The sequence below is a fragment of the Leucoraja erinacea genome, chromosome 31 (assembly GCF_028641065.1).
Source record: "Leucoraja erinacea ecotype New England chromosome 31, Leri_hhj_1, whole genome shotgun sequence".
Lineage (NCBI taxonomy): Eukaryota > Metazoa > Chordata > Chondrichthyes > Rajiformes > Rajidae > Leucoraja > Leucoraja erinaceus.
In genome coordinates, this window is record NC_073407.1 from 20,052,720 (window position 1) to 20,073,291 (window position 20,572).

Consider the following 20,572-nt stretch of genomic DNA (forward strand, 5'->3'; position numbering starts at 1 on the left):
CACAGGTCAAGGAAAGAAAGCACAAAATTCGTATAGACAGCACCCGTAATCAGGATCGAACCCGGCTCTCTGGCGCTGTAAGGCAGCAACTCTACCGCTGCGCCATCATACCGCCTACTTTGGATACTTGTACTAATACTTAGTTTAACAGTTCTGGAATGCAAACAGTGGTATTACATTGAAACTAATAGGAAACGGGTGTTTTAAGAGTTTGCTTAGCACAGGTACAATAGAGTCGTTCTCTTCTATGCATAGTTCTTATAACTTTGTTGCACATGTGTGAGGATGCCATTGCATTTGTTTTGCTAACCAGATGGGGAGAAGACCCTCTGAGCATTGACAGCTCTGGGCCTGTACTCACTGGAGTTTAGAACGATGATGGGGAATCTCATTGAAAATGACCAAATAATGAAAGGTCTGGATAAAGTAGATATGAGGAGGATGTTTCCGCTACTGGGAGGCTAGAGCTTCATAATAAAAAGACATGCCTTTAGAAAGGAGATGAGGAATTTCTTCAGCCAGAGGGCGGTGAAACGGAAATTCATTGTTACAGACTGTGTGTAGGCATCGTAAAGGCTCTTGAATAGTAAAGGTTGAAGGTTATGGGGAGAAAGGAGGACAATGGGGTTGAGAAGGAAATATAGATCTACCATGATTGAATAGTGGAGTACACTCAATGGGTTGAATAGCCTAATTCTGTTCCTACAACTTATGAGTATTGCAATAGCAAAGCATATTCTGGATCAAAATGCAAGCCAAAATAAAATTCATAAAATGGACTCCTACTAAGGTAATATTGGTCAAAACCATCTAGTAGCACTTGCTCACCAATTTAGCCAGTTTGGGTTTTGCCACGAGCTGCAAAATGTGGACCAGGAGCTAAATACTAGAGCTGAGGGAAAACGCAAGTGCTCACGTTGTATCTAGACACAAGATGATTGTCAACAAGGATCCCTGCTAAATACTGACCTCAATAGTCATCAAGCAAAGACCACTTAGCCAAGTCATACCTCACACAAAGAACGATGGTTATGGTAGGTGGCGATGATTCAACCAGTTCCAGAATATCAATAATAGTTCCAGCCATTGACCTTCTGTCATAAAATTAGTGCAATTGTTTCCATGTCTCCAAAATAACTGAACAAAACTATTACATTCAAATCAGTACAAGTCAGGATACTTGAATGGGCAAGAGGTGGTTATAGTCTGCCCTGCAAAGCCATGGTGACCAGTCTAATCCTGAAACTGGCCAGAGAATGGATTTGCCCAAAAGCTACTAACCAAAATCTAGCAGTCATTGTAATAAGAACTTTCTTTTTTTAAATTTTGCTACTGCTAGGCAGTGCCGTATGGCCAATTGAATCCAACAGTCAATGTCATGAGATTGAATAAAATAGCCAGTTTCATAAGCTCAAAAACAACCATCAAAAAACACAATTTTAGCTAATATTAAATTAAATACACAGACAACACATAAATTGAACATTTGATATTTTTAATAAAAATTATTACATCTTGAAATGCAAGGATGTTACAGTTCAGATCATTTTGTTCTTCACTTATTACAACACTGAAATTATTTAGACCTCATCCAAAGAGAAATCTTGAAGTGTATTTAGTGCAAGGTCAGTTTATAAATCCATTAGATTTTTACCCATTCCACCAATTTCTCTTGATTGGGTCAACTCTGAAAAGCAGCACAGCACAAAGCCTTGAAAATTAGAATAAACATGCTACAATGTTAGGGTGGAAATTCCAAACTGCTTTCAGTTTTGTAATGAATTGACAGGAAATGCTAAACAGCATTGTCATTATGCCAGCAAGTATTTTTCTCACCCAGTGATTGAGTGGTTTTCAATGAGAGGACGTTGTAATTTTGAACTGAATTCCACTTCTCTCATGAAATACATGTAGATATTTAGGGATCTTGACCGTCCTGATCCAGCTCTGCAAGGCCCTGCAAATCTCCTTTTCTTACCAGACATGCGAGCAAAAGTAAAAATCAATCAAATGGTAATAAGAGGATTCTCCATAATGCTGGATGGGAACATCCAATTTAAAAAGGCTGGATGAGTTGCCGCTCATGTATGCTTGACCCAAGGAATTACAATTCTTGTTCATAAATACTTTGTATCTGCCGTAAAAAAAATATTACGAATAAGTGTTAAGCTGTAAATAAATCAATATTAACATTTTAAATAATCTTAAGAAAATATGCTAAATCAGTTGATGATGTATAATCTCACAATCCTAAAGAGATGGGGTAAATTTCCCCAAAGCATCTCACTCGGTCTTTAGTCAATCAATCTGCTACTTCATTAGCAAGCTGCTCGAGTAGATTCATCTCTCTTGGTCCTTGCTTCATCAGTTCAGCACTCAGCTGCCAGATTTTGACACTTCCTTCCGCATTACCAGCTGCAAGAAGCTGTGGTTGTTTTGGATTAAAAGCCAGGCAGTAAACTGGTTGGTTCTCTGCACACTGCTCAATAGAAACCGAGGGACATAGAGAGCTCTGCCCCAGGTCAAAAATCAACACCGTTCCTGTTGGAATAAGAAACAAAATTTCCACTCAATCTTTAAAGGTAAAATATCTGTCAACATAATAATGCATTTCTGCTGACCCACTTTAGTAGCCTGTTCTCACCTTCTTCCCATGGCCCTGGTTCCCTTGGCAACAATAAATATACCTGCTGGCTGCGGCATATATTTATTGACTTCATTTAATGGCTATTGTTTTCTATGGGAGAAATTGCCACAAGTTCATCACCCTCTCATGAAGCAGTTTTTCCTATTTGCAAGTCTCTTATCCTGAGGCTAGTTCTGAACACTGTCACCATAAGGAACATTCTTTCTAGTTCTGTTGGAGTTTTATAGGGGTTTCCAAAGGTCTTATTGTCATGTGTACAAATTAAGGTACAGTGATATCCATTCTCTCATTCTTTTATACTCCAGTGAATTTAGGCTCAACTATGCCAATCACTTCTAATGGAGTAGGTGCTGCCATCCTGGAAATCAGTAAAGGAAGCATTTGTTGCACACCCTCCATGACAAGTGTCCTTCCTTTGATGTGGAGAACAAAACTACACACTAAGCTCCAGATGGGGTCTCACCAAGCCCATTACATCTGCAGCAACACATCTTCGCTCCAGTTCTCAAATCTTGCAATGGAGACCAATGCTGCCTTTGATGCCAAACGTTGAGGTGCAGCAAGAAGATTGCCTTGTTAACTATTTACTGCACTTAAACTTTTGTTTTCATTGACTGCTGTATTATGAAACAGAGATCTTCTTGCACATTCTCTTTTTCACAATTATCACCATACAAATAATAGCATCCTATTTGTACAACCAAATTGGATAATCTCAGTTATCCACATTAAACTGGATATGCCTTGCATTTATCCACTCATCCAACTTGTATAAATCACATAGGTATCTCTTTGCTTCCTCTTCAAACCTCACTTTTCCTCCCAGCGCACTAACCTTTGGTACAGGACCGTATCAAAAGCCTTTTGATAAATTCAAATGCACCACATCCACTAGTTCTACCTTATCTATTTGACTAGCTACATCGTGAAAAATTACAACTCCAGTAATTTGTTCATTTCCTTTTCTTTACCCACGCACACTCTATAATGCCTTTCCTAGCGATCAAGTTGGATGTAAGATAAATTTCGACTGACATGAGACAACAATAGCAAAAGCCCAGGCTCATTGCAAAGTTTATGGAGGCAATCTCCCATAATCTGCAAAAAGGTTATCCTTTATTGAATACATTAAACAGTAAATACCAGAAAAGATCCAACCTACTGTTAACCGGTGATCAAAAGCTTGATAAAAGTTATAGATTTCAAAGGATATCTTAACCATATAACAATTACAGCACGGAAACAGGCCATCTCGGCCCTACAAGTCCATGCCGAACAAATTTTTTTTTTCCCCTTAGTCCCACCTGCCTGCACTCATACCATAACCCTCCATTCCCTTCTCATCCATATGCCTATCCAATTTATTTTTAAATGATACCAATGAACCTGCCTCCACCACTTCCACTGGGAGCTCATTCGACACCGCCACCACTCTCTGCGTAAAGAAGTTCCCCCTCATATTACCCCTAAACTTCTGTCCCTTAATTCTGAAGTCATGTCCTCTTGTTTGAATCTTCCTTATTCTCAAAGGGAAAAGCTTGTCCACATCAACTCTGTCTATCCCTCTCATCATTTTAAAGACCTCCATCAGGTCCCCCCTTAACCTTCTGCGCTCCAGAGAATAAAGACCTAACTTATTCAACCTATCTCTGTAACTTAGTTGTTGAAACCCAGGAAACATTCTAGTAAATCTCCTCTGTACTCTCTCTATTTTGTTAAAAGAGGGAGAAAGGAGAGGAATGGGAATTCAGAGGCTAGAAGCTTTAAGCAATTTAAAGCACAGTGATAAATAAAAGTTCACAAAAGGCCAAAACTGGATGAAGAGATTTGAGGGGGAGGAAGTTGCTGTGATATGGAAGGTGAAGGCATAAAGGGATTTGACAACTTAGATAAAATCTCAAGTCAGTGTACATCTCGCAGCGCAGGAGTGATCTGAAAGCCTTTGTGAAAAATATAACTTGGATTTATATATAGCATTCCTTACCAATTAGTCGCAGTGGGAGGAATCCAGAGCTAACATGCTTCAGGTTCTGTTTCTTAATCCAGAATGTATGTCACAGGAATGTGGTAACAGAATGGTTAAATTACTGACTCAGCATCAAGAACCTGGACCATTATTCTAGGGACAGGAGTTTAAATCCCACCCATGACAACTGAGGAATTAAATTCAAGTAACCTATAACCAAGCATTGATCATGAATCTACAGGTTATCATTTAATAAAAAGTCAGTTCAAGAAATGAAATCCACTTTTTCGAACCCAATCTGCCCTATAGCCCAACTCATTAACGTAATTGACTCTTGACAGCTTCCTCACTTCGGGATAGTACCTCTGCACCAAATGAATGAATAAACAAAAAATTCACCACCAAAGTTAAACCCAAACTTTTAAAGGATCACAGCACTTACCCTCTCCTGTGGCTGCAGCAAATACAAGAGGCCGGACTGAAGACCAGCAAACACTGAAGAGATAAGTTTGAGATAGCTGAAGAGAAAGAACGGGCTTGGCTTGCAACATGGAGTACAGATGAACGTGCCCATCAGTGCCAGCAGTGAGAAAGAGGTTTCTGCGAGAAGAACAACATTGAAAATATATGCATTGGATAAATACCCAATTTTACAGATAATGTGTAGGACTAGTTCAATTTACCAGAAATCTGTATTCTTATTTTCACATCGTATCTTAAAATGCCTTAAAATTGTTCCAATGATAGAAATATAATAGCCATCTTGTGTATGCACAATGATCAGATGATCCATTCATTGGACATCGAGGTTACAATCAGATCACCCAGGTTTTTATTTAATGGCAGAGCAAGCTTGAGGAATCAAGTGACCCATTTGCTCCTAAATTGTATTATCTCATGGAATAATTTCAATCGCCTGAGGGGAGGCTTCAAAGTGGGATTTTCCCAATTTTTATATCCCTTCTGGTAATCTACCATTCATTGTTCATAAACAGACCTGTGAAATGGTGAGCAAGCAACAGCATGTACAGGACCACAGTGCGGGGAGAAGGTGAACAGGGCTGGCGCCTTCAATGGAATGGAACCAGAGCTCAGCGATGCAAGAGTCAGAACCTCTGTTGAACACTTCAGCACATAGCCGCCCTCCACACCAGCAATGAACACAGTCTTGTCCAGATGAGAGAAAGAGAGAGCAGTCACACCAAAAGAAGTGCTCCCACGTACCTGGGGATGAGTTAAAAGATACAAAAAGGCTATAAGAAAAAGGTTTACTTTGTATAACTGGTCAACTCAAGCTTCTATAATTAGACTCCAGGTATAGCATTCCTATACACAAAATGTTGGAAACACTCATCAGGTCAAACGACACATGTAGAGCATAAAACAGGTTTTAAATTTCAGGTCAATTTCTGGTGCTCTCATCAGTTTCCCCCGTCACAGATGTGTTGGTGAATCTAATGAGCATTTCCAAATTTTGTTTTTTTAATCTCAAATTTTACACAACTGCAGCATTTCTCTTTTAGTTTTCAGAATGGCTGATTTCATGAAAGTGTGATGTTTTGCTTTTCTTTTCAAACTTGGTTATAAACTGCCATGTTGAAAAAGAATTGATAAAAAAGGAAATCATATTCACCTACCACCAAGTCTTTTCCAGTCATATCTACCCTGTAGGGTTATCTCAAGTCAAATGAATAATGTCTCGGCTCATAATTATCAGATTCCTAAATTTGAGTCCAAATACTAGTGTAGATCTACAAATGCAGATCTGAGCACACGAGGTAAAAAAGTAATGCAATGATTTTCTAGACGACAGGTATCAGCAAGCATCTGATTATGAACAAGTAAACGTGTCTCCATTGGAATAACTGAAAAGCTTGCAGCCAGGTTGTCGAGGTAAAATTCTGATGATATTCTGCTTCTGTGGTTGCCAAATTTCAGACGTGGAAGCAACAATCTGCCAGCTTTGGGAGAACGTCAAACTCAATTTCAACATCGAATAACATTACAAAGACTGCTCGCCTTAAGTTTGACATTGCGTGGCATCTGCTGAACGACAAGAGCAAATCCATCCTGCAGTACTAATTGACCTTTGCCATCCATCGCCCAGTTGAGAATCTTTCCATCCGTACTCGCACTCAGAAGATTAATTCTGTTGCTGCGACTCAAACTCTGGTTCCACTGCACCTGTTTTGGGAGGGAACAGACATGTTTTATACTTAAAACTCACCACAGGTTAAACATTAGTGAAAGAAAATAATGTGACTCTTCCTCCGCCTCCTCTCAATGGTGTCTAGTGGATAATATTATTCCAATAAAAAAACAGATGTCCATCACCATCATCTTGCGCTCATCCAATTCTAACTGCAATCAATTTGCACCAAGACCCCTTCACCCATTACCCCTATAATCACCGACTTTCTAGGTTCCAGGTACAGACCTCAAGCAACCTACTGCTTCCACCATAGCATTACACTCTCCATGCCTGCTCTCAACTATTCCCTTCTCGAAGGTACACAAAAATGCTGGAGAAACTCAGTGGGTACAGCAGCATCTATGGAGCAAAGGAGATAGGCAACGTTTCTGGCAGAAACGTTGCCCATCTCCTTTGCTCCATAGATGCTGCTGCACCCGTTGAGTTTCTCCAGCATTTCTGTGTACCTTCGATTTTCCAGCATCTGCAGTTCCTTCTTAAACACTATTCCCTTCTCCACAATTACGGCAGCCATGCCTTCAGTTGCCTCAGCCCCAAGGTGAGCAACTCACTCTGCCTATGTTGTTTTGTTTTAAATCCCTCCTAAAATAATTTCATGGGCTTGAAAAAACAGAATTTCCATCACACTAAAAATATTCTAGCAATGGTGATGTCAACATAAATGCTGGTGTGGAAAGTGTGAGGCACTGAATTTATATTTGATTCAATCACATTGAAGATCTGGAATATAGTTAAAGCAATATTAAAGCAGCAAAAGGAAAGCCAAGATGTTGAAAATGGCCCAGACTAAACATTTTACCTGATAAACAGGCTCACGGTGAGTATCTTCAGATATTCCTGATCTAGCAATTAATGGATCATCAGTTTTACTGCAGTTCCACACTAACACCTCTCCATTGTAAAGCCCACCTGAAGAAAACATATACATTTAGATCACAATCTATTCCTATCCTTAGTTGATTAATACTGATATACAAAATGTCATGAAACACCAATGTCTTGGCCAGTAAGTTGAATGCTAGGTCAGACCTAGGCTGGACATATAGGATACAGCCCAGTTTAAGTTGAGTGCAACAAACTACAGAACTGGATAATCTTGCTGTAAGATATTGCATCTTTGGAATGTGGGAGTCTTTTTTATAAAGTCAGCACTCAATTCATGCCACCTGTCTTCTTGAATCTCTGCAATCCATGTGCAGGAGTTTCCACTGTACACTTTATCTATGGGGTGTCAGGATTTTGATCCAGTGGAGATGAAGTAACATAACAAAAACAGGAGCTGGAATAGGCTATCGAACTCTTGAAGCCGTTCCAACACTCAAGAATCGAATCTTGGCTTCAATGCCACATTTATGCATTGTCACCATGCCTCCTTTCCTGTAGGGTTCAAATCCCTACTAATCCCTGCCTTGAATATGCTCGGTGATTGTATCGTCATGCTCTCTGGGGTATGGAATCCCAAAGAGACAACTCTCAGAGCCCTCAGAGAAATATCTCATCTCCATCGTAAATTGGTATACAGACCCTCATTCTGAAACAATGCTCACTCATTCCAGATAACTACACTAGGGGATCCTCTGCACCATTCTGTTAAAACCTCTCAAATATACATTTAAATAAAATTCCCATTCTTCCACACTTATATTGTAGGGGCACCCTCTTCATGTCACCAGCATCATCCCAGGTTCAACTCAACAAACCGTCACTGTACTGTCTGCAATGCAAGTGTATCCCTCTTTAAATATGGAAACCAAAATTGTAAGTAATACTTCAGGTGCTGTCTCACCAACGCTCTGTAAATTTCAATTAAAGGTTCCCTACTTTTACACTCCATACCACTAGCAATAAAGGGCAACATTCAATAATCCATGCTAAGTACTTTTCACAAACACATACCAACTCTTGATTTTCATGCACCAATACACAAGAATCACTGCTCCTCCATAATGGACAACTTGGAAGTAGTGAAAGTATGGAATGGAATACTTTATTGTCACATGTGGCTAGGCACAATGAAAGTCTTTGTTTGCATACCCAACGTATACAAATAGCAGCCACCTACAGCACTGACAAAGTTACAGAGCACGCCGGCTGCTCCTTTTGTTCTTCCCCCCCCCCCACAGTGGCCCCCCCCCCACGTCGGGTCCCCATTGTCCTTTGTTCTCCCCCCACCTCCTTCACAGTGGGTCCCCCCCCACACCGGGTCCTCCATTGTTCTTCACCTCCCTCCTTCCCGGTGGTCCTCCACGCTCTCATTGACCTTTGTAGCAAGTACTCTGGATGGGGAATGTGAATGGCTTGGCAGCATCCAGAGATGAAGGTAGCAGAGTCCTGAAGGAATAACAGCCAGGGTGCTTCAGCAGAATGAATTGAAATGAACGATGAACCTACCTGACCTTCACAAAAGCACTGTAGATGTGGCCACAGTGCTCTTAAAAGAGACAAAGCCCCATCTTCACATTGAACGAACATGTTGAATGGAATAGACTAGGAATATATTTGGTAACTTAGAACTAAGTATTCACAAGGAATTGTGGAAAGGTCTATCGTCATCTATAGATTTATCCTATCACTACAATCTAGCCCAGGAGATGAACGTAGCTTTAAAGAGCAGTGCAGAAGGGCTTGCCAGGAATATGCTGAGAAATTGGATGGTGTTGATGTTCAAAGAGAACTGGGTTCATGCAATGAAAGCTAATAATCGTCTAATAACCTGTCTCTCCCCTTTGTTGACCATCAGTGACTTGTGAATGCATGTTGCTTTTACTGCTGCAAGAAACAATTTCTTTGTTCCATTTTCACTACATATGACAATTAAACACTCTTAACTCCTCCAGTGGTAGTAATGATGTACTGCGTGAACTACAACTTAAATTATTATATTGCATAAGAGCATTTTGAAATAGCAATGTATTAAATTAAAAAAAAAAAAAAAAAAAGATATGCAGTAAAGGGATGGAATGTACAAATGATAAAGCTCACAGCAATCACTGACAAAATGAGGAAAATCTGATATTAAGGTCATGTGCAGTAAAGCATAAAAATCCAGACACAGCTTTCAGTGATTGCCTGCTCCTCCATTAAGGGCAGGCTGTAGCTTTGGTGTATTTAGCATAAATCAATACATTCAAGATGGCATCAATTGTATATTATATTTTGTTTAAAAAAACACCTCGATAATGATTTTATTGAACTACATTGCCAGGTAGCCATATTTCCAACGTGAACAATACAGATTATGAATAGTTCTCAGGAACAAAATCCTGTCGTAATCGGGGAGAACCTGTAGTGACGCGACTGGGCCTTTCACGGTGCTGTGCTGTTTTAGTGATGCAACAGCTCGTACCGAGGACACTTCTCTGGAGGATATGCCATTAGGAGTGAGAGACGTCACATCCAGAGTATAAATATTGGTTCAGACCAGTTAGATCTGCGTTCGTGCTGCAAATATTTTCCAGTACTTCGAACAACTTACCCACCCAGTCTCTATTCCTCATGATCGAGTGCACATACAATACAGAAGACACAAGAAATAAATAAAATTGGACAAGCAGCACAGACCTCTTCCATCATTAGTAAGATATGACCCTTGGCCTTGATGCTTTTCTGCCTGATTATCATAACCCTAGTAGCACCAAAAATCTACCCAACACAGTCCTGAAAGTACTTACTGATTGTCTAGGAATGAGAATTCCCTAGAAACATTTCAGAAAATAAATTCCTCCTCATCTCAGCTTCAGTGGCCAACTCTTAACTTGATACGACGCACCTAATTCAGGGTCGTCCCATAGGGAAATAGCCTCATGGCTTCCAGTCAATAAACTCCCTCGGAATGTTACGTTTCGTCTCTCAAACCGCAAAATCTCCCAAACCATAATATCATACCTTTTCCAAAGCTTCATCATGATCTGTCCTGGTGAATTTCTTATGTTCCAATACAAACTTTCAAAAGCATTAAAGTACTTTCTGAAAATTGTTCAACATTTCAAATCTAGTTTGATTAGGGCATGGAAACCTCAGCATAATCTCTGTAGGTTAACCCAGTATGAAACAAAAGCAAATGTTAGCTCAGTTCAATTCAAAATTTACCTTGCAAGAAAAACATTGAACAATTTCTTCACCAGTAAGAACTGGGCCATAATTTTAGTCTCTAATTCATTTGCATCAACCTAAATCCAATTCACGTTCTAGAAAATATTTTGATCAACAAGCAATTGACTAAATGAGATTCAATAATGAGCCAATGTAAACAAATGGTTCATATTGGCTATTGACATCCACAGCATTGAAGACATCTCGACAGGAAGTGCTGCCTCAAAACACAGCTAAAATCAAAGATCTATGCTACCCTGGTCACAGCTGGTACCCTAGTACCTTAGCTGCTACCAAGGGAAAAGTGGTACAGGAGCCAGAGAACCATAGCTCTTCTTCCTATCAACTATCAGGCTCTTGAACAATTATGCACAACTCTAACCACAACCCTCAGCACCAAAGTACTAGGGACCAAGCATATGTATGTACTACATATGTTGGCTTGCACTATTATGGCCTGGTTACCTAATGCAACTGATAATTTATTGTATTATTGTTTGGTGTATATTTATTTATTTATTGCACAAATATGTCTATAAAGCTGCAGCAAATAAGAATGTCATTGTTTTGGACCCACTGATAATTACACACTCTAGACTCTTAACTCTTTTGTATTGATTTACTCTATTGTATTTCAGTTTTAAACCCCATGCCACTAAAATCTTTGGGAACAGGCGAGTTCATCCCTAACACCTCAACTAAATAAACTCCAACCAACATCAAAACAGAGACATTGGCACATTACTATTTGCAGGAATTTGATTTGTTAAATAGTAGATCTACCCACTTGGTTGCAATGTGCATCCTACAATTTTGTATATGTGCAAGTCTTTAGTTCATCGAATTCCTTCAAAATCTGAGATTAGTTCAATGGTCCAATTATAGTTCCCCTTCGATGGAGAGATACAATCTTCAAAAATCAAAACCAAAATACATACCAGCAATCAAAGAAGGTTCTGTTGGGTGAAATGCCAGGCTCATGACAGCACTGGAAACATAAATCACAACATTTGGTCGGTTTGGGTTCAATCCTCTGCGATCCAGATTCCAAGTACACACGTACGATTTCTCTGTGCTCCAGTCACCATCTTGTAACCTGTAATTATTAAATATTATTCTGGGCAACTCTAAAAGCATGTTACAAACATATATAGGTACATTTACTAGCGGTCTCCAAATTAATAAATACTAATAAAAGTAAATAATTTTACCAATTGTGAAAATCATTCATTTTTGAGTGCATTTTTCAAGAAAAATAGTGACGAAGAACTAATTTGGGCATTTTTCCACCATGAACCGGAAGCTGCCAGCCAATATTAATTCATTAACAAAGATCATGTAGCATTAAGACTTACAAAAACTTATATTAGAAGTTCCTTCGAACTTTTTTTTTTAAAAAGCACAATTATGGGCAGCACAACAGTAGTGTTGCTGCTGTTCACGGGTGCTGTCTGTACGGAGTTTGTACGTTCTCCCCGTGACCGCGTGGGTTTTCTCCGAGATCTTTGGTTTCCTCTCACACTCCAAAGACGTACAGGTATGTAGGTTAATTGGCTTGGTATATGTGTAAATTGTCCCTAGTGTGTGTAGGATAGTGCTAATGTGTGCAGGGATCGCAGGTCGGCGCGGACTTGGTGGGCCGAAGGGCCTGTTTCCGCGCTGCATATCTCTAAAATTTAAACTAAAATGAGATTCCACGATCAGAAAAGAATGAATAGCTTGCATCCCAAAACTCGTAAAAAGAGATGGCTAAGAATGACCCAATTTTACTAACCCAATGAGCAGAGAGAACTGGTACTCATTATAACAGATGTTGAGGCAAATAAGATGGATCTATTTAAGGGGAAGCTAGACAAGCAAATAACACAAGGTAAATATACGATCTTTTAAAACTATTCTACTGCTCCTGATAGCAGTCAACATAGTGAGTCTTTTCAATAACAATTCAAAACAGACTACAACAATACAGTTCCACTCAGGATAGTCCTGGCATGCAATTCCATTAATTGTTCCATTTGTCTGTCTGTCTTCCATCAGATCTCCAAGAAGACAGGCATAAATGATTTGCTAGCCTTTCAGCAACTTTGAGTGATTTAACATTTCCCTTGTAGTTCTAATTGATAGTATGCATTGATCACAGTATCCAAACAAACATTTTCCTAATTTAGTTTAAATGAACATTATATGCCAGATGTGCTAGATCCAAGCAGACATCTGATATTCTTCCATTTCCTAAATGTTAAGAGCATAAGTAGCATAGTAAAAGCATAAGTAGCATAGTAAATTCATATTTTTATACATTAAGTGTATCTGTCTCCATCTTTCCATCAAGAAACAATACACGGCATTTGCCAAAGGAGTTCCACAGTGAACTGAATTTCCAGTATCAATGGTCTAAACAATGGTACCAATAGCCGCCTATGCATTCCACATATCATTCCTGAGAGCATTTCCTACACAGAAATTGATCGAAGAATCTTGATGGAAGTGAATAATTGGCTTGTTTGATTTGTGAGATCTTATTGTTGTGCTTCCCGACTCACTGACACATTCAGCAATAAGATCACCCAAACCAGGCCAGCAAGTATTCATCTCAGTCAAGAACACCAACAATGAACAGATGGACGATCTTGGTTATTTGTCACAATACCTGCCATATGAACAAGCAATAACAGAGCCGGTTGCATTCCACGACACGCCAGTGACATGCAGCAGTCGCTCGCAGGCTTCTGGATAATGCAGGGTATATAAACAAGAAACCTACAGCAGGAATTAAACAAAAAATAATTGTTAAACTTCCTCCGTCAATAAAAGGAAAGTATATCCTCATACTTGAGGATCTTACTGTATTTAGTCATTAATCAGTCAAATGGTAAGATGTCTATCATTGTCAACAAAGAAAGTAGAACAGAGAAGACCTAGTGAAGGGAAGGGACATTCCAATCCATTGAAAACCATTCTTACGGCCAAATTCGCAAACAGTGGAAAGGGATTACAAATTCTATTGCTCCATGCTAGACAGTCACAGCACCGGAGTTCCAAGAACTAATGTTCATGAGCAAGGGTGCCACAATTTCCATTAGTCCAAGAACTTGTGCAAGGGCATTGCAAATTTTTGTTGCTGAATACTTTGTTTTTAACATCTTATGGAAGTGCCATTTGTAAGAGTAGGGATGGTGGTGTCCCAATCCAGCAACATGTTCTAAACATTTTGTGTCTACCTTCCATTATCTGAATGGTGTCAAATTAGGAAAAGGGGAGATGCAACGAGACCTGGGTGTGCTTGTACATCAGTCACTGAAAGTAAGCAGGCAGTGAAGAAAGCTAATGGCAGGTGGGCGTTCATTGCGAGAGGATTTGAGTTTAGAAGCAAGGAGGTCCTACTGCAGTTGTACAAGGCCCTGGTGAGACCACACCTGGAGTATCGTGTGCAATTTTGGTCTCCTAATTTGAAGGAGGACATTATTGCTATTGAGGGAGTGCAGCATAGGCTCACCAAGCTAATTCCCAAGATGGCAGGACTGACATATGATGAAAGAATGGGTCGACTGGACTTGTATTCACTGGAATTTAGAAGGATGAGAGGGCATCTTATAGAAACATATAAAATTCTTCAGGGATTGGACAGGCTAGACGCAGGAAAAATATCTCCGATGTTGGGGGAGTCCAGAACCAGGGGTCACAGTTTAAAAATAAGGGGTAGGCCATATAGGACTGAGATGAGGAAAAACATTTTCACTCAGAGAGCTGTGAATCTGTGGACTTCTCTGCCACAGAGGCCATTTCATTGCATGTTTTCAAGAGAGAGTTAGATTTAGCTCTTAGGGCTAAGGGAATCAATGGATATGCGGAAAAAGCGGAACAGGGTACTGATTTTAGATGATCAGCCATGATCATATTGAATAGCGGTGCTGACTCGAAGGGCCAAAAGGCCTTCCCCTGCACCTATTTTTCTGTTTTTCTATGTTCTATGATTTCTATGCTTGACTGACAGTTCTCAGCTCGACTGAATGTGCTCAGCTGCATTTTCCATGTCACTGTAAAGTCGTATTTTAATCATGTAACACTGTAAGCAACAACTAATATACAGCTTATAGTTATTTTTTATTGATTAAATGGTTCTTTACATTTTTATTAATTTATGCCAAGAACAAGCTATCACAATTATAAAGTTGCACACCTCAGACAAAAAAAATCCACATACTCCAGCATGTCACTCCAATAGTTTTAAAGTTTTGGTGATGCTCATTAAATGCAAAAGGATAGGAGTAGGGTATTTGTTCCTCTTGAGCCTACTCTGCTCCAGTTACATCACAGCTAACCACTTGCATAGGCTAAAGAAATATCACCAATAATGTCCCTCAAAAACTATCCCTATAAAGTAGGCACATAGCCAACATCTGTATTCTCAACATAGGCAGCAATAAAGAAAATTATTTTCCTGCATCCACCCATTGCATTGTACATTGCATGCAGATTCAACTGTCAACACCCCAACAAGATCACCCCTCCCAGGACAATCATGCCAGAAATCTTCTGGTAGTCAAAAGAAAATGCAACAAAAACACATGAAAGAAAAAAAACATCACAAGTTGGAAAGAACCACAGCATCTACTGAGCAAGAACCTGCTTCAAAGAAATGCCTCGCCTTTGAACCTGGAAAGGGAGGTGGAATAGAAAGAGGAAAAAGATTTCCCAAAGTTCAGGTAAACGTGTGCAATTTCTACAGGTAGAAATTAATCCCGAACACAGATCTACGTCACCTCGGGATCCAATGAAGCACAAACTCAAATCAAGAGACAATCATGACAGATATACATAGAAACATAGAAAATAGGTGCAGGAGGCCAATCGGCCCTTCGAGCCAGCACCGCCATTCATTGTGATCATGGTTGATTTTCCCCAATCAATAACCCGTGCCTGCCTTCTCCCCATATCCCTTGATTCCACTAGCCCCTAGAGCTCTATCGAACTCTCTCTTAAATCCATCCAGTGACTTGGCCTCCACTGCCCTCTGTGGCAGGAAATTCCACAAATTCACAACCCTCTGAGTGAAAACGTTTTTTCTCACCTCAGTCTTAAATGGCTTCCCCTTTATTCTAAGACTGTGGCCCCTGGTTCTGGACTCGCCCAACATTGGGAACATTTTTCCTGCATCTAGCTTGTCCAGTCCTTTAATAATTGTATATGGTTCTAGAAGATCCCCCTCATCCTTCTAAACTCCAGTGAATACAAGCCTAGTTTTTTCAATCTACGCTGCACTGCCTCATTCTCCTCAGATTAGGATGAGAAGAAAATTACTTTGTGGATACTTGACTGATTAGTCACTTATTTTACATCAAAGCAGACCTCAATGGTCTCAAGGACTACATCTTTTAAAACTCATCAGAAATCTCATCAAAAGACCCAAACTAATAAACTTTTATGACATCAGCAATTTAAAACCAAAATACTGTAAACGCCACAAATCTGATCTGAATTTTACAAAACATTTGAAACACTCAGCAATTCAGCAAGGGACAGATTAAACATAACAGAAACATGGAAAAGTCATAAATAAATGTCAAGGATGCAGACGAGTGTGGAGTGGACATGAAAGAACAAAAAGGAAAGTATCAGATTAAGTGGAACACAAGGGGATTAAATTACAAAAAGATGGTACTGCATCCTAAAATTTAAATATGGTCGTAAAATAATTCTCTTGAAAAACACCGGGGCTTGATGAGAATGTCAAGGTCTCCAAGAACTAATTAGTTCCACCTATTTCTCCCCTCCACTCATCCCCTTCCCTCCTGCATTGCAATTTTGTCTCTCTAGCTTTACAACCTGCAAACTCTTCAAACCCGTCTCAAAATTGGTGTCATATCAGCATTAAAACTAAATTTTTGTGGGCCTGACAGGGCTGTGAAAATTTTCAAATTTTAACCTCTCAATTAATTCAAAACCACACTTTCCTTGTGGTTAAAATTACACTACGTATATAAGGTTCAACGTATTGCCATTTACGTTGCCATTCAACATGGCAACGTAAATTATCTTGTTAAGCAGATCACTAGTTTCGATTCCCTATATTTTAAACAAGGAGATTGTTACTGCACAATAGCAGTCCAATAACAATCTTGTCAGAAACTAGTCTGGTAAATGCGAGCAAATTAATTTCTGTGGCTAAAGTTCAGTATCTGTTTTCGTATAATTTACATTGTACATATTTAATCCGACTAGTCCTCCGAGGTAATTCAGACAATTTTGCCCTCCCCACAAAAGATTTATCCACCTATGTTCTAAGATATCAAAGGCTTGTGCAGCATTTTATGCCAAATCTATAAAAGCAACCTTGTCACGGTGTTTAGTTTTGCAGTTTGTTTCCATGAACTGTTTTTATTTTTGGCGCAGTCCCAAAGAAAGCTCAGACCAATTTCAAATTTATTTGAACGCCCTGCCAGATGTCTGAACTTGCCTCTTCATCGCAATACAGTGCAATTTAGTTAGTGCCCAAGTTAATTTGCGGTTAAATAAAATTAATATCTGCATGGTGTCATCATATCTCCTTTGTTCATCCAAAAAAAGGATCTGGAAGTTTACATTTCTGCTTCCCAATAATTATTTGACTAACTTGATTTGAAAGCAAAGACTGGCACATGCATAGCACTTTTCCAAAGCATTTGGTCAATTGAGAAGCTTTGAGTTATTCTTATAATGGAGCACTGATATGCTGAAAGGTTGTGGAATGTATTGTGTTTGATCTCACAAACTTATTCTTCTCCCTATTAATGTTGGAAATACATACTTGGTGTTATAAAAAACAAACCTCTTCCCATTTCTCTATGATGAATTTTATATTTGCACATTTATTCCCAAATTCAGACTCAACTCAAAATCTTCATCTATGACTTCTAAACTTGACTGTTCCAATACATTCTTCCCTTGTATAAATTTGCAGGCATATGAATTAGGAGCTGACTACCCACTGTAATTTAAAAACATCTTGTTTTGTGTGATTGATTGAAAGATACAGCATGGAAACGGGTCCTTTGACCCACCGTTTTGCAGGCACCTTTGGAATTTCTACCCTGCAGGTGGAACAGTGTGTACGCAGGTCTGAAGAAGGGTTTCGACCCGAAATGACACCCATTCCTTCTCTCCAGAGATGCTGCCTGTCCCACTGTTCAACTTTTTGTGTCCATCTTTAGTGCATACGCAGGGTTGTGATGAGAGAGTCTGGCACCTTGTCATGAATAACAACAATGTCAGACTGTTGCCCGACCAGTTTGTTGCAAAACACTCCTAATTTTGACACCATTCCCCAGATGTTTAAGGAACTCCACAGGTCAAGCGAGCTGGAAGCAACTTTGTTGTATCTTAATTTGATACCTAGGTCAATATCAGGTAGTCTATCTGCAAAACTCTCTCTCTTAATGTAGCAGTAACAGTGCAAAAAAGGTTTGTCCAGTTATTTTAGTATCAAACATTCATAATGGAAATGGAAACAAGGGACTGCAATGCTGGAATCACGAGCAAAACACTGGAGAAACTCAGCAGGTCAGGCAACATCTGTGGAGGGAATGGACAGATGATGTTTTGGGTCACGATCCTTGTTCAGTTCAGTGTTGGATTAGGGAGGGAAAAGCTGGAAAAGAGAAGTGGGAGCAGGACAAAGGCTGGCAAGTGTGAAGTGGATATCAGTGAAATGGGGGTGCAGTGGGGGTGATTGTCAGACGGGTGAAATAGAGATAGAAATAGAGACAAAGACTGGAGGTGAAAAGAAGATAAAAGGTGTCAGCTAAGGAAAGAAGAGAAGGTGTGGAATATAATGGCAGAGGGAGAAATAAGGGGCTATGAGAAACAGGAAAGAGGGAGGATAAAATGAAAAATTGAGATGGAGATGGGAGAAGCATATGGAGAAAGGGAAGGATCAGGGTGGTAGTGGAGGGGGGGGGGGGGGAAGAGGGGTTGATACTTGCAATTTTTGTTCAAACACTCTTAATGATAATTTGGAGTCACACGGAAGTTATACCATACAGGGCTGGCAGATTCCCTATCTGAACGACACAAGTGAATCAGATGTGTTTCTACCATCGATTTGATCATATTTGTGGTCTAAGATGTTATTATTTTTCCAAATTGATTGATATTAATTGAACTTAAATTTCACAGCAGCATTGTGTGATTTAAATCGGGTCTCTCAATATTATTTCAGGTCTTTGGATTGCTAATCCATGAATTTAACTCCCGTATCACTGTACATTTGTTCAACTTCATTATTGAAGACCTTTTTTGTAAACTACCTTCAGGCTTCACAACCAATAAAATCTAACTGAAGTTGGATCAGAATCATTATATAGAAAATGCCAATGCCAAAGATTATGACATAAGATTATGCAATAAATTTGCTTAGATTATCTGCTTTTGTATTGCTAACGGAGCGACAAATATTGACCACGACATCGGTGTTGAGAACTAGCTTCTTTTACATTAATCATAGAAAACAATGCAGATTTTTGTATAATGTTGCAAACATGTACATATCTGCCATTCAACAAATGTATGCAGAAGAGGAATAAGTGCAAATAGAAATTTGTCACTTAAAGAAGGTGTGTATGTCTCTGTGATATTCTGAAGCCGTTAAGTATATAAATACATCATTTATATCCTACACATTACGCACAAATTCGCATTAAAACACAGGAACAAATCATTTTCCACCACGATCAAAATACCACAATCAATCATAGTTCCTCATCTATTTAAAAACATGCAGGAAATAATTAAAAGTTTGCAAATATAAATTAACTGGATGAAAGATACGCGTCATGCAGTTTCGGAAGGGTCTCAACCCGAAACGTCACCCATTCCTTTTCTCCAGTCACTCCAGCATTTTGTGTCTATCTTCGGTGTAAACAAACATCTACAGTTCCTTCCTCCACATGCAGTGTTTGTTTATGTACATGCAAGGACAGGTTCATGTCAAGAATATCCTAACTAACACATGAACATTTAGTTGTCTACATACATGTTGATATAATTGAATTCACAATTATATTGTACGTGTTGTGAAACTACACAGATCTTGAAATATCCTAATTCCCACTAACTCACTGTCTGTGGCTGGTCTACCCAGTTAACTTCAAATCCATCAAACGCGTGGCTCTGGATATTCTTCCTTAACTCCTTGATCACCATCGGCTCCACTTGCCGCAGGAAGCGGGCTAGGCGTGGGAAATCAACCGATGGTTCGATGCTGCGATCCGCGACAGAGAGGTCTCGGCGGTCGGAAAGCTCTGTCTGCGTACTGATCTCCGCGCTGCGTCGTATCTGCACTGAGGCTTCGGCGCGCCGAACCTCCACTGTTTGACAAACTGCGTCACAGAACTCGGGAGTTTTTCTCCAGCGCGACTCCACCGTCACGGCCTCTTGCGCCTCGTCGGTGAACATGGCCCGTCGAGTTACAAAATCAAACGAAATCTCAACCGATTTTCATTTATTTCTCGACAGGAATGCCCCCAAGCCTAGAACTCATCCGCCTCCCCCACACACACAAAAAAAACCCCTCATACACCGAGCATGAGCTAATATTCGACACGATCCAATCAGTGCGCCCTGTCACCATGACGACCTGGTCCAATTGGTGCCCGCTGCTTCGTGACGTCACCGCCGC

The 20,572-nt window shown here is 39.7% G+C and overlaps 1 protein-coding gene across 1 annotated transcript; it reads right to left on the bottom strand.

The window, feature by feature from the left end:
- Nucleotides 1-1,480: 1,480 nt before the first annotated feature.
- Nucleotides 1,481-20,527, bottom strand: dync2i2 (dynein 2 intermediate chain 2). The gene is made up of 8 exons (XM_055660223.1): nt 20,014-20,527; nt 13,568-13,677; nt 11,856-12,013; nt 7,625-7,734; nt 6,633-6,797; nt 5,611-5,837; nt 5,056-5,213; nt 1,481-2,541 (listed from the first exon to the last, which is right to left on the bottom strand). The coding sequence occupies exons 1-8, from the start codon at nt 20,347-20,349 to the stop codon at nt 2,303-2,305; spliced, it is 1,503 nt and encodes a 500-aa protein (XP_055516198.1). The 5' UTR covers nt 20,350-20,527; the 3' UTR covers nt 1,481-2,302.
- Nucleotides 20,528-20,572: the final 45 nt, after the last annotated feature.